The sequence below is a fragment of the Nilaparvata lugens genome, chromosome 4 (assembly GCF_014356525.2).
Source record: "Nilaparvata lugens isolate BPH chromosome 4, ASM1435652v1, whole genome shotgun sequence".
Classification (NCBI taxonomy): domain Eukaryota; kingdom Metazoa; phylum Arthropoda; class Insecta; order Hemiptera; family Delphacidae; genus Nilaparvata; species Nilaparvata lugens.
The window spans coordinates 75,998,570-76,013,791 of NC_052507.1; the positions used below are offsets into that span (position 1 = coordinate 75,998,570).

Here is a 15,222-nt window from a genome sequence, read left to right on the forward strand (position 1 = left end):
AAAATTAGCTGCTTTTATTCTGCCAAAAAATTACCAATAGGTACAAAATTATTTTATATCAATTACAACATTTAGAGCCGGTTTCCGAGCTCGGGATTCAGCTAAGTCCTAGGCTTTAAACATCTGGAGAAAATAAGCTTTCCAAAACGGGGCGTAGTTGCAGCAGCTTTTATAACAGTAGTCGTAGTTTTTATTTTCTCATTTCTATAATTGGAAACGTTTTTCCTTGACGAAATTAGACATCCCTAAATAATTCAAAATAGCTGAAACTTTACACTATTTTATTTTGTGTTCAATTTTTTCGAAATTTAATTCAAACGTGACTATGACAATGACTGCGACTACGCCCCGTTTTGGAAAACCAATTTTCTGACTCCAGCTGTTTAAAGTCTAGGACTTGGCTAAATCCCGAGCTCGGAAACCGGCCCTTATTGATATTATACATGGTCTTTCGAAAACAGAAATCAATAGTTGAATTTTTGCGGGAATTAAAGAGACATTGTTAAAATGAATTCATTTTTTTAATTCGCGAAAGATACAAATAAAAAGTTTAATGTAAAGCTTGAACCTCTCTCTTGAAAAGTTGAATTAAAATAGAGACTTGAAGATCATGACTTCAACACTTGAAAATGAAATAATCAATAAGAATATCAATATTGTTATATTATAAATACGTGAATAAATTAATTCACAATCATTGAGATAAACAAATAATATGTCTAAAATATAGATTATTTAAATATTATTATATTGGAGATATTATTTAATATTTGATTATTAGATGTGATATGTAATATGTGCAAAAATGTGAAATCAGAATTGAATGTTGACATTTTTTTTAGTTGGTTATACAGTAACAAGAAAAATATCTTATCATTCTTCTTTACATTTACAATTACAATGCAAATGACACTAATGTAAATAACATTGGTACATAAATAATACGGTAGTCGTGGTGCTATTTTCCTTACAAATTTATAGGTGAGAAAGTCCAAGATAAGCTTAGAATTTCATGTGTACAATTTTAACATAATTATCATTCATTTGAATTGCCTTATTCATCTGTTTGATCTATACTTTTATAAATATATTTTGGTCAAAATTTTTTATGACAATTTATAACTTATCAATGAGATAAGAATTAAAATTCAATACTGAATAATACAGGAAATATGTAGAATAATATAATTCAAATCATTACATCCTAATAACCGAATTTTAAAAGTGAAGTAAGCTACGACAATCGTAGAGGAATGTGAGAAAAAACATTCGAATATTGAAGAGTTCACGAAAATCTAGAGGCCTTTCAACTTTCAGCTCTCTCTAAAATGCAAAGAAAGGCCTTGAAATTCTATCGCAAACAAACAGCCTTAAGAAATGTAAATTGAAGGCGTCTACTGCAGCTCAGGAATCAATACTTTACAAACTGAATGTGGAGGAGTGAACAAAAGGTAAAGAACTGATAGAAGAAAGACTAGGGATCACTAACACAATTATAGGGTTACAGTACTCAGACAAGTAACAATTAATTGCTGGTATCAAATTACCTGTTTCATATGCAATAGAGACAGAGCTTTGAATATCCCCTGCAAAGTAATACTATGGTATCAATTTAAATTATTTGACAGCAACCCTTAATTACGACACAGAATAAGATGTGTCTAAAATTTAAATTGCTAAAGATATGATTGTTGACATATTTTTAATAACAAAATTACTAAAAATATAGGCCTGTCCAAAAGGATTATTTGATCAATGGACTGGAACGTAAAGGTAAAATAAAAAAGGTAACATGAACGTAAAGAATAAATTAAATTTAAATAAATTGATAAAAAAATAAAATAAATTAACTTTAGTTAAAATTACTATTTCAACAATAAAATCCCTTGAAAAAAAAAACTGAATAAAAAGGTAAACCACATAGTCTAAATAAAGACTTTTAAAAACTTGATCTAATTAAAGGACTTTAAAACCCTAAATTACCCATATAACGAATGCATCTATATATTCTAGTAATCAAAGACGATACTGTCCTCATATCTATAAAAATATATTGCTATAAAAAGGAATAATCAACATTAAAATTTCTTAATTTGAGGTATTTGTAGAAATCACCAGTTAACACTAAAATGTTGAAATTTAAATGTATTGATACTATTCAAATATTTTTGAACACTACTAGAATACAATGGCTTGACGTTCTACTTTGTAAATTCATAAATATGCCCAATGAGAGGTTTTAAAAAATATTAGCCTACTATAATTATTAAGATTTTAGAATTAGGTCAAATAGAACATGCTACAAACTTCTCAAGTTATTTTTTAAACTCGACACGCTATTTTTTCAATTTTATACTAGATTGTTGAAATGAATGAACTTCAATAGTTTAAACTAATGATAGAAATTTATTTTTATTCCAATTACTTTAAAATTAAAATCCTAGGATACGATAAAACCTGATTTATATCAGCTTACACTTTTTTAAATTTAGGGGTACATTTGATTTTATTCCGTTTTAAAGGCGTGCAATATTTTAGATTGTAGAATGAACTTAGCACCCATTTCATTGACATAAAGACATAATCCATCAATTTCAAACATTTATTCAGTATTAACTTTGTTGAAAATTTTTCTGAATCACTGGACTAATTCAGTATTAGACATTGTTCACTATTTAATGAACTAACCAGATTGAGTTAATGACTAAGCATTCAGAGTTTGGGGTTGTGGTTGAAGTAAGACTCAAGTTAGTATAAAAAAATTAGTAGTATAATAATACCTACAAGTATCTGAGATTTAAAGGTATCTTTACTCCATGGCATAAAACTTCAAATTACAAAGCTGCATTAGCAGCTTGAGAAATTTGCATAACATGATAGGATTTATTATGTTCTCGTACAAGTCAAATAAATTAGCAGCTCACAAAATAAGTATAAGCCTAAAGAAGAATTCCTACATATCTATCCTATTGAAGAAAGTATATGTTGATTATGTTTCAAATTTAAAGACGATTTTTTGCTAAATCAATTATTATTGTTTACCATCAATTATTACAGTTTTTTTGAAGTGAGAGTGTAAGAAAGGCACAGTATGAGAGACTACCTGCATCCAATAGCTTCACGGAAAAATATACAGCCTACAATTATCAACTTAGACATTGAAATTTGCGAAAAACGTCCTGGTATATCTCCTTATTCTTTATTTTCTCTAGACTATGCTTGTATACAGTGCTAAAAATGTTTGTAATTGGTGTTCCTTTTGAATTTATTCCATCGTTTTGATGAGTTGAATTAAGTAGGCTTACCTAGCTTAACTTACCACTAGGACAATTATCTGTAATTCTATTGAATAAGAATGCTTACTGAAACTGAAGAAACCAATGTTATGATATTCAGTTTGAAAAGCAATGTTTGGCTAACTTTACCGAAATGATAATCCCAAGGCTTGAAGCCTAAATACCTTCCTAATTTACGTCAAGAAATTAAAATTTCCAAAACTTTAGTTTGTTCACGCATATATTGAAAAGTTTTCATAGTCAAATTCAATAAGACAGTTATCAATGTTTCAAGGTCAATAAAAATTGAAGTCTAAAGTATTGTTCATTTTTCATCTTCAACTAAACTATCTGCATCATTATAAAGTGAAAGAATAAGAGATTTTATTGGAGAATATTTGTGAAATTATTCAATTGAATTCAATGAACTCAGTTTTACTAATAGGTTAATTAGTTGGAACTAGTGAAGTAATATTCATTGGTATTTGGAAAGATAACCTACTTTTCAGATAATGTATTTAGTGATAGATAAGAATTATCCGTCAACAAAAATAAAAATGTATAATTGTTTACATCAAATGAATAAATTTTATTGACAGGGTGTAGGCTATGTTTGGTTGCCGAAACTTAACCTTAGTAGATCGAACATTGGATTACTAGGTTAAACTATATTCAATTATCCAGGAACTTTAATTGACTTGTTTCTAGCAAAAGTACAAATTCTAAAGTTTATGAAATAAATAGAGCTATATGAATATATTGAATATAATTATGTCAAAACAAAACAGAATCATAAAACTGGGTAAAGTAAATTAATTTTTCAAGAGCCGTACATGACACGGCACGAAGATACAATACAGTTATTTTCTATGAGATGAGAAACGTATTGAATACCTTAATAATAAACTAATTCTATACATTTTAAAAGATAGATTTAAGTTTATTAATTAATTTACCTTAGTCTTTTTCTGTTTATTTAGCATTTCAAAAACATTAACCACCCATTAAAAACACTTTACGCGAGTACATACACGGAGCACCGACCACTACGAATCTAGTTTGATATGATTGGCTGAAATAATCACGTGGTCATTTTAACTTCAACATTTATTTTCATCTGTAAATAATAGAGAAATTACATAAATTAATGAATCAATATTATAAATTTATTATTTGAAGACGTCAAATACATATTGTAATGAATTTTCATCATGCAGATCAAATTTGAATTCTAAATAGTGAATATATTCTTGGATAAATATGATTTTTATAAAAATTATAGTTGAATGAATCTTTAATCACTCCTCATTTTAATAAAACAATCATATTACAATGAATATCAGAATAACTATTCACAATTTTTATTGAAACATCTTGTTGGCTCTCTACGTGTCAACCATCTATGGACTACGCCATTCAAAATAGGAGGGAATTTTAAACCTTCAAAATCCAAGTAGAACTAGAAGTAAAGCATCATTTCACAAACTATATTTACAATAAATTAGTAAGCCGTAACTTTTAAAACAAACTAAAAAGATGGTATCCAACTCATTATGATTTAGAATATGATAGCTATGCAATTAATATTTTATCAGTCAAGTACTCTGTCTACCAACAATAAATAACTTTAATAACTAAACAATTTAACAAATATTCTAATACCTAGTGATTTCAAAATATAAAATCTATATTTTTCAGATTTTTATAAAGTTAAAAATCATGGATTTCAATTATTTATATATAGATTCAATCCCAACAGATTCAAAAATATCAAGAGCCAATGTATCTATGACAACCAAATAAATAAAGATTGCAAGATTACTGTACACTTTGTAAAAACTTAAAAAAATAAAATAAATGGATAAAGGTTTCTCCAAGTGAAGTGAAAGCTCGAATGACACATCAAGGCATGTGAATTAATAATGGTAATATATATCATTTTACAATATATATAGGCTATGTTGTTATTTAATAATGCAAACCTTGCCCACTTTCCTACTGAAAGGTTCCTATTTCAAGTTTTTCTGTACGTTACGGTATAGTAAACTATGAACACTTTATTTGCAAACAAGTTTAAAGTTATAATTTATAAAATTAAATACCATTAATAGAAAGTTAAATATGTCACCTGGTCATATTTAAATGAATTATATACTGTATTTATCTCATATTGATCAGGTTGACAAATATTAAAGTTGGAACATTGGATAAAATAATTTTACTCAAGTTACTGTAACTCAAGTCTAAAGTACGTGCAATACGATATTATAATACTGTATATTAACCCAAAAAATTACTAATAATATTTACAATTATATAGATAACAGGCATTCTGATCGTAACTGGAATTATTAATATAGTAGGCAATAATAATAATTCTTATAATTTATAGAGTGACAATTAACCCAATGACTGTATATTAACCCAAAAAATTACTAATAATATTTACAATTATATAGATAACAGGCATTCTGATCGTAACTGGAATTATTAATATAGTAGGCAATAATAATAATTCTTATAATTTATAGAGTGACAATGACATAGGCTACCAAAGTGCTCCTCTAAGAAAGTAGCTCAAATTTAATTTAAAAATATTTGTGATTTACCTAGTACCTATTTTTGGGATTCTGTAAATTTGAGAAGGAAAGAAAGTAAATGTTAACAATAACAAATTGCTGTATTTGAAGGCGAAAGCTTCTACTATTAAAGATGCAATCAAAAGATGGGAAGATAAGACGGGACAAAACTCAGCCGAGGCAAAAGATATCGGTTTGCAATTTCAATGGATGCCCATCGAAAAAATGGACAACTCCCTTGGACAATTAGTCAAGTGCGAGTAAGTAAATAGTATTACAAAAAACCTATAAAATTCAAAACATATACCGTAAATTATAAATTTATTCCATTATTTCTCCTTCTACATTCATGACCAGTTTACAGGATAGATGGCGTCAGAGAAACAAAATGACAGATCAAACTATTCTGTCCTTGTGCGCATTAAAATATTCCTTCACTGAGTAAAATGGATTTCTCTTCAGCCAAGTCTCAACTCTGTTTCTAAAAGCAATACACTGCATGTTCTTTACACTAAGAGACAGGACGTTGTAAGGACAAAATGCAAAAGGAGGAGTCCTTTTTACTTTCCTTGCCTTATTACCATAGGTAAGGAAAGTATTGCTTTCCAAAAAAATTCAAGGTACCCAAATTTCATGTTTTCTGTACGTTTCAAGATCCCCTGAGTCCAAAAACATGATTTTTGGGTGTTGGTCTGTGTGTGTGTATGTGTATGTGTATGTGTATGTGTACTAAAAATGACTAAAAAAAAAGATGTTTTTCACGTTTTTCTCGAAAACGGCTCTGACGATTTTCTTCAAATTTATACCCTAGATAGCTATTTATAAGCCCTATCAACTGACATGAGTCTCATTTCTGGGAAAATTGCAGGAGCTCTGTAATATTCCTGTGAAGAATGAATTTTGTTAAATTTCTATTACGATTTTCTCAAAAATGACATGACCGATTTTTTTCAAATTCAGACCCTGTATATATCAGCTCTATTAACTAGCATGAGTCTCCTCCCTGAGAAACTAACAGGGGGTCCACCCCATCCGTGAGAAATTTACTTTTCCTACAGTTACGTTGAAAAGTGGCCATTGCTGCACTGATTACAGAACGCAAAGAATCACTTTTCTGCTCTAGTGCGGGAAAAATTTTTTTGCACTCCAGATTTGCAACATGGCAACGCAAAATACTTAGTAGGTTATATGGAGCAACAGTGCAGCAAAATCAAAATGAAGTTGGTAACAGTGACTGGGCTGCTATAGTGAGCAGAGGTGCAACGAAGCACAACGCGCAAATTATTAGTATTAGATATTATATCCAAGGACAACGAGGACTTTAGGATTTTAGGATTAAGGTTTTTATCAATAATAAAATTACACAGAAAAACATTTGATGCATTTCAGACAATTTTACCCATAATTACCCACTTTTCATATTCAATGGTAACTGTAGGAAAAACTTAATGTGAAATACGTGCGCAAAGTTCCTCTGCTGCACTCAAGAAACCATTCCGCCCTCGCCTACGGCTCGGGCGTAAACGTTTCTTTTGGTGCAGAAAACTGTCACTTTGCGCACTAGTTGCACAAATAACTATTGTAACCTCCTTCTCGTGCTTGAGGTAGGTGGGTAGAGCAGTTTATTCAAAAGAACAGCTGTTTTGACAACTTTTAAAAAATCCTCAAATTTCATAATTCGAACAAAGGAAAATGTACTCTAAAAACAATAACAAAAGTATATAATCATAGTTTTAATAAAATTATTTAGCCGAATGTTATTCCCCTAAATTATTCTCCCCTTTAAGAATGGTGCTTACAGTTCAATGAGCAAGGAAAGTTGTGTGAGTGTACCACACTAGATTTTTCTTTTTGATTCTTCATCGTGGTTTGTCAATGTCAAGTTTCCTCCTTGTAACATGTATAGGAAGATCTCGACTATCCTCAGAGTCCTTGACCCATGCAGCAGACCTAACAGTATAAACTTCTAGAAGACCATAAGGATGCACAAAGTCCTATACTATTAAACGAGCAACTTCTGTTTACAGGTTTATATGTTTGTATTTCACCGGATCTCGAAAACGGCTCTAACGATTCTCACGAAATTCAGAACATAGTAGGTTTATAATATAAAGATTCGATTGCACTAAGTCTCATCCCTGGGAAAACTCGCTGAAGGACATTAAAAGGATAATTATTATTCATCCTTGGAAAAACAGATGATAATAATTACTTTCGTCTGTTGGAGATGGAATTGAGTGAGCGAGTTCATGTGTGTGGGACTGTGTCAAAAATTATTACTCAGCTGTTGAACCTTTATAATCATTCAATCAGGTACTTAGTGCCGGTTGCAAAAAAGCCGGGTTATTTTCAATCCTGATTAATTCCAGTAGATCCATCTTTCTGAAATGGTCTTCTCTGATTTGGTTCACGAGAAGTTAATCAGGATTAGAATTTAACCGGCTTTTGTGCAACTGGGCTTTCGTGAGGGGAAATTTTTGCATTATTCTGGGAATTTACTGTGATTAGATAGAACATTTCTGTATGAATGTTATTATAATTTCTTCTTTCGTAATAGATTTTTTATGCTTTTGTACCCCAGAGCGAAGCTCGGTCCCCGATATTTGGTCTTAAGTGCTCACGATGCCATGCTGATATGATCACTCGAAGTGCTTTCTTCTGGAGCATCAGCACACTCTTGCAACTCGAATTATGATAATTTATCAGCCTCCCAAAATAAAATTCGGATTTATAATTTATGTAAGCACTACCGAAATATTGAAGATTTGTTGAAATATGACTATGCTGACTTTATGTTTATTGTTCAGAGGTCCAGATATTTATTGTTTGATCCAGATGTTCAAAGAACCTCAAACGTCAACCGAAGCTTATTGTGTTCCCAAGTAGTATGTTGGTTAGGCAAACCAATACCTGTGTTCTTTACAAGAACCAGGAGTTTTTCCCTTTATACCTAAATCTGCATCCTTTGTCCATAACATGGGATCGATGGCGTCAAAAACATAAAATACAATACATAAAAACATAGATAAGGCATGTTTAGCAAGACAGCATTTCCGACAAATCATCACTGATATATTCACCAATACTGTAGTACGCCTTGCTTTTCAAGTGCTTGGATACAACTCTCTCGAACGCTCTCCCTATACTAACATCCCATTCATCACCCGGTTCCTTGTTGCAATCCAGTGTGATATGCTTTGTCAGTCTCTTCAGACTGATAAGTCCTCATGACCTGCGTGAGTTCCACTCCTGGCCTACTTTGAAGGTCCTACCGCTGAGGAAGGGGTGGCCAAGTTGCCTCTAGGGAGCCTGGCCACCCTTGACTCACATTTGTGCCTGGAGTTTCACCCATCTCTGGTCTCTTGAGGTTTTCTTTTGGCCTCTCCTGACTTAGGCTCAACTCACATTTACGCGACTCAGGTCGAGAAGAGACTCGACTCTAGTCGAGAGCATGTGTTTTCAAATGGTGACGTTGCGGAGACTAGAATCGACTGGTCTAAGGGTCACCATTTGAAAACACATGCTCTCGACTAGAGTCGAGTCTCTTCTCGACCTGAGTCGCGTAAGTGTGAGTTGAGCCTTACTTTCACATTCCTAGATCACAACTGAAAATCAAGGTAGGAAGTTGATAAAAATTATCCATAATATATTACAGTTGGGTACAATAAGGATTATTTTAAACTTACTGTACCGTATCTTGAAGTTAATTTAAATTTTGCATCACATTCACAATAGACCTGATAACATGATAAGACAATCATAGAACAATTTATGATAAAATTTAAACTTTTTGTGTAGTTGAGAAGTTGATATTGTGGTAATTATTCATATTAAATAAAAAGACTAAGAAATTGTCAAAAACCACAGATTTATTGATAGTTAGAAAGACCGGTTTCGGTTGTTACACCATTGTCAATCTCTGATAAACTGACAATGGTGTAACAACCGAAACCGGTCTTTCTAACTATCAATAAATCTGTGGTTTTTGACAATTTCTTAGTCTTTTTATTCAATAAAATTTAAATTTTGCGACAGTAACACAAGATTTTCTTGATATTCTAGGAAACTATCCCTCTCTACAAACATGATTGAAAAAATTGCTGGTCTCGGTGGAATGAAAAACCTCAAGATCCTTTCTCTTGGAAGAAACTACATAAAAGCTTTCTCTGGATTGGTAAGATCAATTTGAATCTTACCTCCCTTTTTATTTTTAGGATGTAGGAGTGAACTTAATTACATAATAGCTATTGATAGATAGGATTCGAGCATCATGATCCTACATGAAGAATGGGAGGAAATCTCACAGAAATTATTCTTCATAAATCCTGGTGTAAATCTTGTTGATTTACTGATAAACAGTTACTGTTTGAAATATACCTTCTTAATAAACTGTTTTCTTTATACAGTTCAATGAATTTTCTCTTGCACAGTCAAAGCTTAAACTGAATTTAGTCAGCTGGTGGCTTAAACTAAAAATGTGGTGTGGCGCACTCACACAACTTTCCTTGCCGTTATGAAAAAAAAATCACCTGACGCTAGTGTTCACGCGCATCTCAAGTCTACTATTCAAAGATCTGAGCCAGCTGGTGACAGGACAATAACGCTGGATACACACGAGATCTGCTATCTCTTAATAGTGAATGATTTAATAGAATCAACAGTTGCCAATTAAATTTCAATTTTCACATTTTCTCAAATTTCATGCTTATTTTCAATTTTAGGTGAAAATGTTACTGGACATTAATTGTAGAGATTTTCATGCTCAATCTTTTCCACTTGAATTTTTTTGTTTAAATTGTATCTGAAGCCTGATCTAAAATCAAACTTTGAATAGATGGGGCGGAGCTCCTGAAATTTTTACAGATAATATGGGACTTGTGGCAGTTGATAGAGCTTATCAATGACTATTTTAGGTATAAATTAGATCAAAATCGTTGAAGTCATTTTCGAGAAAATCGCGAAAACCCCTGTTTTTGACAACATTTTCGCCATTTTAGCCGCCATCTTGAATTGCATTTGATCTAAATTGTTCTTGTCGGATCCTTATACTGTAAGGGCCTTGAGTTCCAAATTTCAAGTCATTCCGTTAATTGGGAGATGATAATTATATATATCGTGTAAACAGACACACACACACACACACACACACACACACCACACACACACACACACACACAGACCCAAAAACTACTTTTGGACTCAGGGGACCTTGAAACGTATAGAAATTTGGAAATTGGGGTACTTTATTTTTTTCGGAAAGCAATACTTTCTTTACCTATGGTAATAGGACAAGGAAAGTAAAAATCAAACATATTTTAACAAACGAGACTTGATACGGATTTAATCTAGTTCAAATTGTCACTGTGCAGACGGCCCTTAGTAGTAGTATGCATAGGAAGTAGTATAATATTTATCCTGTTTTTGAGAGGAATAATTTTTGGATACTATTATGCTTCTAAAATATATTATTGTTTTCAGGAGCCTGTTGCAGACACTTTGGAGGAGTTATGGATTTCTTATAATTTAATAGAAAAAATGAAAGGCATTGGCGTTTTGAGAAAATTGAAAGTGCTGTACATGTCAAATAATCTCGTGAAAGACTGGAGTGAATTTAATAAACTGCAGGAATGTCCGGAGCTTGTTGATCTACTATTTGTTGGTACAGTATAATCAAATCAATTTATATTTGATAAAAAAATTATTAGCTAATAAGTAAAAATAATAATCTTTTGTAATCAATTAAAATTGTGGGAAAATTACAGCATGAAAGTGAAAGTTAGGCAAAACTAACCCTACAATTGAAAATATTATCAGAATTAATCTTTAGTGATGTACAAGTTATACAATTAAAATGGCAGTATTTAATTAACATTGGTGTTGCTACCCTTGTCTATCATACGACAAAGCAGATAACTCTATCCTTTTCCAGCTCCGCTGAGTTGCCAGATCGTTTTTAAAAATGTAGAAACATAATTAATTGACAAAATATTAAATCTCAATTATAACAATCTATCACTAGACTAAGGGCCAGTTTCCGAGATCAGGATTTAGCTAAGTTCAGCATGAAAGTGAAAGTTGGTTAATACCAACCCTACAATTAAAACTATTCTCAGAATTCATCTATAGTGAGGTACACTTTACAAATTATAATGCAGTATTTGATTAACATTGGTGTTGCTACCCTAGTCTATCATTAGACAAAACAGATAGCGCTATTCTTTTCCGGCTCCGCTATGTTGCCTGATGGTTTTTAAAATGTAGAAACATAATTAATTGACAAAATATCTAATCTCAATTATAAAAATCACTAGACTCATGCCCGGTTGCAGAGTAGTTACATAAAATCAAACATAGCTATGTGAGGCACAGTTTAAAATCACTGACATAATTAGGTGGTCATTGCACAGTTGTTTGCTGAAGCTCATTTAGCTATACCTCGAATTAGCATCACACATAAGTCACACTGCAGCTCTATTCACTTTTTTCCGTTCATGCTTCTATCCAACCAATGTCTTGGAATCGGGGAAAGTTTCAATCGACATCACTGTGAACAGACCTAAGAGACCTCACATAACATTGATAAACAATATGGCGACTCTTGGCTTTTAGCGAGATTTCTCACCATATGATTTTCGTAAACATCTTTCAAACAAAAAAAGCTATCACAACCAAAAATGCATTTGGCGCGAGTAGATGAGGGATTTAACAGCACGAATTCGGGCTCATAACTTAATTGACCGTTTTTAGCTATTGAAGACATACGACTGTGAAACAGAAACATGTGTCTAATCGGGCGTTTTTAGTTTTATGTGAGCTATAGTTTACTTTGACTTCTGTGCAACGAAAAGTGGAGTTATGGCTTCATCCTATACTATTAAACGAGCAACTTCTGTTTATATATTTGGATGTTTATATGTTTGTATTTCACCGGATCTCGAAAACGGCTCTAACGATTCTCACGAATTTCAGAACATAGTAGGTTTATAATATAAAGATTCAATTGCACTAGGTCTCATCCCTGGGAAAACTCGCTGAAGGACATTAAAAGGATAATTATTATTCATCCTTGGAAAAACAGTTGATAATCATTATTTCGTCGTCTGTTGGTGATGGAAGTGAGTGAGCGAGTTCATGTGTGTGGGACTGTGTCAAAATTATGACTCAACTGTTTAACTTTTGTAATAATTCAATCAGGTATTTAGTGCCGGTTGCAAAAAAGCCGGGTTATTTTTAATCCTGATTAATTCCAGTAGATCCATCTTTTTGAAATGGTCTTCTCTGATTTGGTTCACGCGAAGTTAATCAGGATTAAAATTTAACCGGCTTTTGTGCAACCGGGCCTTTGTAAGGGAAATTTTTGCATTCCTCTGGGAATTAATCTCAATTTACTGTGATTAGATAGAACATTTCTGTAAGAATGTTATTATAATTTCTTCCTTCGTAATAAATTGTTTATGCTTTTGTACTCCAGAGCGAAGCTCGGTCCCCGATATTAAATATGTTAAATGCCTGTTTTTAACTTTAATTGACGACTCTGCAACCGGGCTCAGTGAATTGATGGATTAGTGGATCGGACTCAGTGAAGTCAGTGAATGGATTGGTCAGAAAATTAGTTTCGTGAAGTTGGCTCCCTTGCTGAAGACCATCCTTTTCCAGTGTTTGAATGTATTGACTTCTGTATTATAACTTCATTGGGAGGAGGCATCATTCATTTGTAATTTTTCTGTTTCACAGGTAATCCAATTTGCGAATCAATGGAAGAAGCCCAGTGGAGAATGGAAGCAATAAAGCGTTTGCCCAACCTCAAGAAACTAGATGGAGATCCAGTCATTACTGAAGTGATAGCCTAAATACTACAAATAAAATTCAAGATTCTAAAAACTTTGCATTTTACTGTATATACACTAGAGGTGATCTCAACCACAGAGAAGATATCCCATTGTATAGGTTCTTACGTTCCAAATTTGAAGCCGATATTTTGTCAACTGAAGCCGATCACTGTCAACTACTTACTGTATATTATTACTGTTTTGTTGGGTTGAGAGTGTAAGAACGGTACAGTATATGAAATTGAATTGTTGAAAGTAGAAATTGAATAGTATCTTGGAAATTTTACTGATCACGTTTCCAGTGAAGAGACTACCAGCGTCACATTGCTCCATGAAAAAGAACTACTAGGACTGTAGGCTTGAGTTAACAGTGACAATTGGAATAAAGACGCTCTATACCATGAGATATCTTGTCATGCTATCTTTTCTCTGTGATGGTTCCAATAGTACAGCGGAGTAAGTACTACAGTTACTATATAAACAGTAACTGTTTATACATTTCACCTCTTTATAGAGTAACTGTAGTTACAACCGGTAGAAGATTATCTGTTACTTGCATCACTATTGTGAGGCTCAATAATTGACATGGTCAACATACTATTGGATCGTTTTATTCATTTATTCCTTCATCCACTCATTTATTGACAATGATCAATTCTACAGCTACTTAGAAACTATAGTGAGGTCCACGTTATAATGGCAGTGGAGAAAGATAGGAAAACAGCACCAATGTTAATTAAATACTGCCATTGCAACGAGGACCTCACTATAATGTTGTCAAGGATTAGTTTCTACTGAAACTTAGACAGTGAAATGCAGGATGAAATATTGATATTTTAATAGTTATTTTAATATTATTATTATTTTCAGTTAACAAAACAACATACTAAGTTAGGATTCAGTCTCCTCTTCTTTCCTGACGGGTCCCGCTCTGCATTCCGGATATTTATCATACAAGAAACTTCTCAGGAAACCATATTCGAAGCGAAGCTGTTTGCGGACCTGCAACATTACATTAATTAGTGAATAAGTAGTTAGAACATAAACATATCATTTTCATAATATAAAATAAAAATAAAGTAATTGTTAAAAAATAAATTATCATACAGATTAGCCTTACAATAAAAATAGGACTTGTTTTTTTCAATGGTTCAGCTAAAATCAAAAATTAACCAAAGAATCAAAATCAAAGAGAGTGAGTAAGTGTGAGTTTAATTACATCCCAAACACGATAAAAAAGTTTGCATGTTGTAATGAAGGCCAAGTGGCAAAATATCAATATTAAATAAACTAATTGAAATTGCCACGATCACATATTTACTAAAAAATTTAAATGTATACTAGTTTGACGAGTTGATAAAAGTGTACTATGAATGCCATACAGATTAATAGATTATTATAGATTTCTGTCATAAAACACTTATACATTTTTGAGAATCACCACCTTCCAAAAATAATTGACCAAAGCAAAGCTGAGGTCTTAGTTTTGACTCGATTGGCTTTTGTCTGTTTGTTTGTACCGCAATTGTCCGATTTGGG

General features: G+C 32.2%; 2 protein-coding genes across 2 annotated transcripts in view; one reads left to right on the forward strand and one right to left on the reverse strand.

Moving 5' to 3' along the window:
• The first annotated feature begins 5,045 nt into the window (after positions 1-5,045).
• Positions 5,046-14,087, forward strand: LOC111056753 (dynein light chain 1, axonemal-like). Its single transcript, XM_039426488.1, has 5 exons — positions 5,046-5,200; positions 5,966-6,114; positions 9,917-10,028; positions 11,333-11,513; positions 13,589-14,087. The coding sequence occupies exons 1-5, from the start codon at positions 5,198-5,200 to the stop codon at positions 13,702-13,704; spliced, it is 561 nt and encodes a 186-aa protein (XP_039282422.1). The 5' UTR covers positions 5,046-5,197; the 3' UTR covers positions 13,705-14,087.
• A 410-nt stretch (positions 14,088-14,497) lies between these two features.
• The window catches only part of LOC111059609 (28S ribosomal protein S5, mitochondrial), a 35,550-nt gene continuing 34,825 nt past the window's right edge, over positions 14,498-15,222 (reverse strand). The window contains exon 10 of the mRNA XM_039426489.1: positions 14,498-14,685. Coding sequence (XP_039282423.1) covers positions 14,575-14,685 — 111 coding nt within the window. The 3' untranslated portion in view covers positions 14,498-14,574. The remainder of the gene's footprint in view (positions 14,686-15,222) is intronic.

What these genes read in the sequence shown, in the direction of transcription:
- LOC111056753 (XM_039426488.1), top strand. An exon ending in TAAAAGCTTTCTCTGGATTG is followed by an intron (nt 10,029 to 11,332) that starts GTAAGATCAATT and finishes TATTGTTTTCAG; the next exon opens with GAGCCTGTTGCAGACACTTT. An exon ending in TGTTGATCTACTATTTGTTG is followed by an intron (nt 11,514 to 13,588) that starts GTACAGTATAAT and finishes TCTGTTTCACAG; the next exon opens with GTAATCCAATTTGCGAATCA.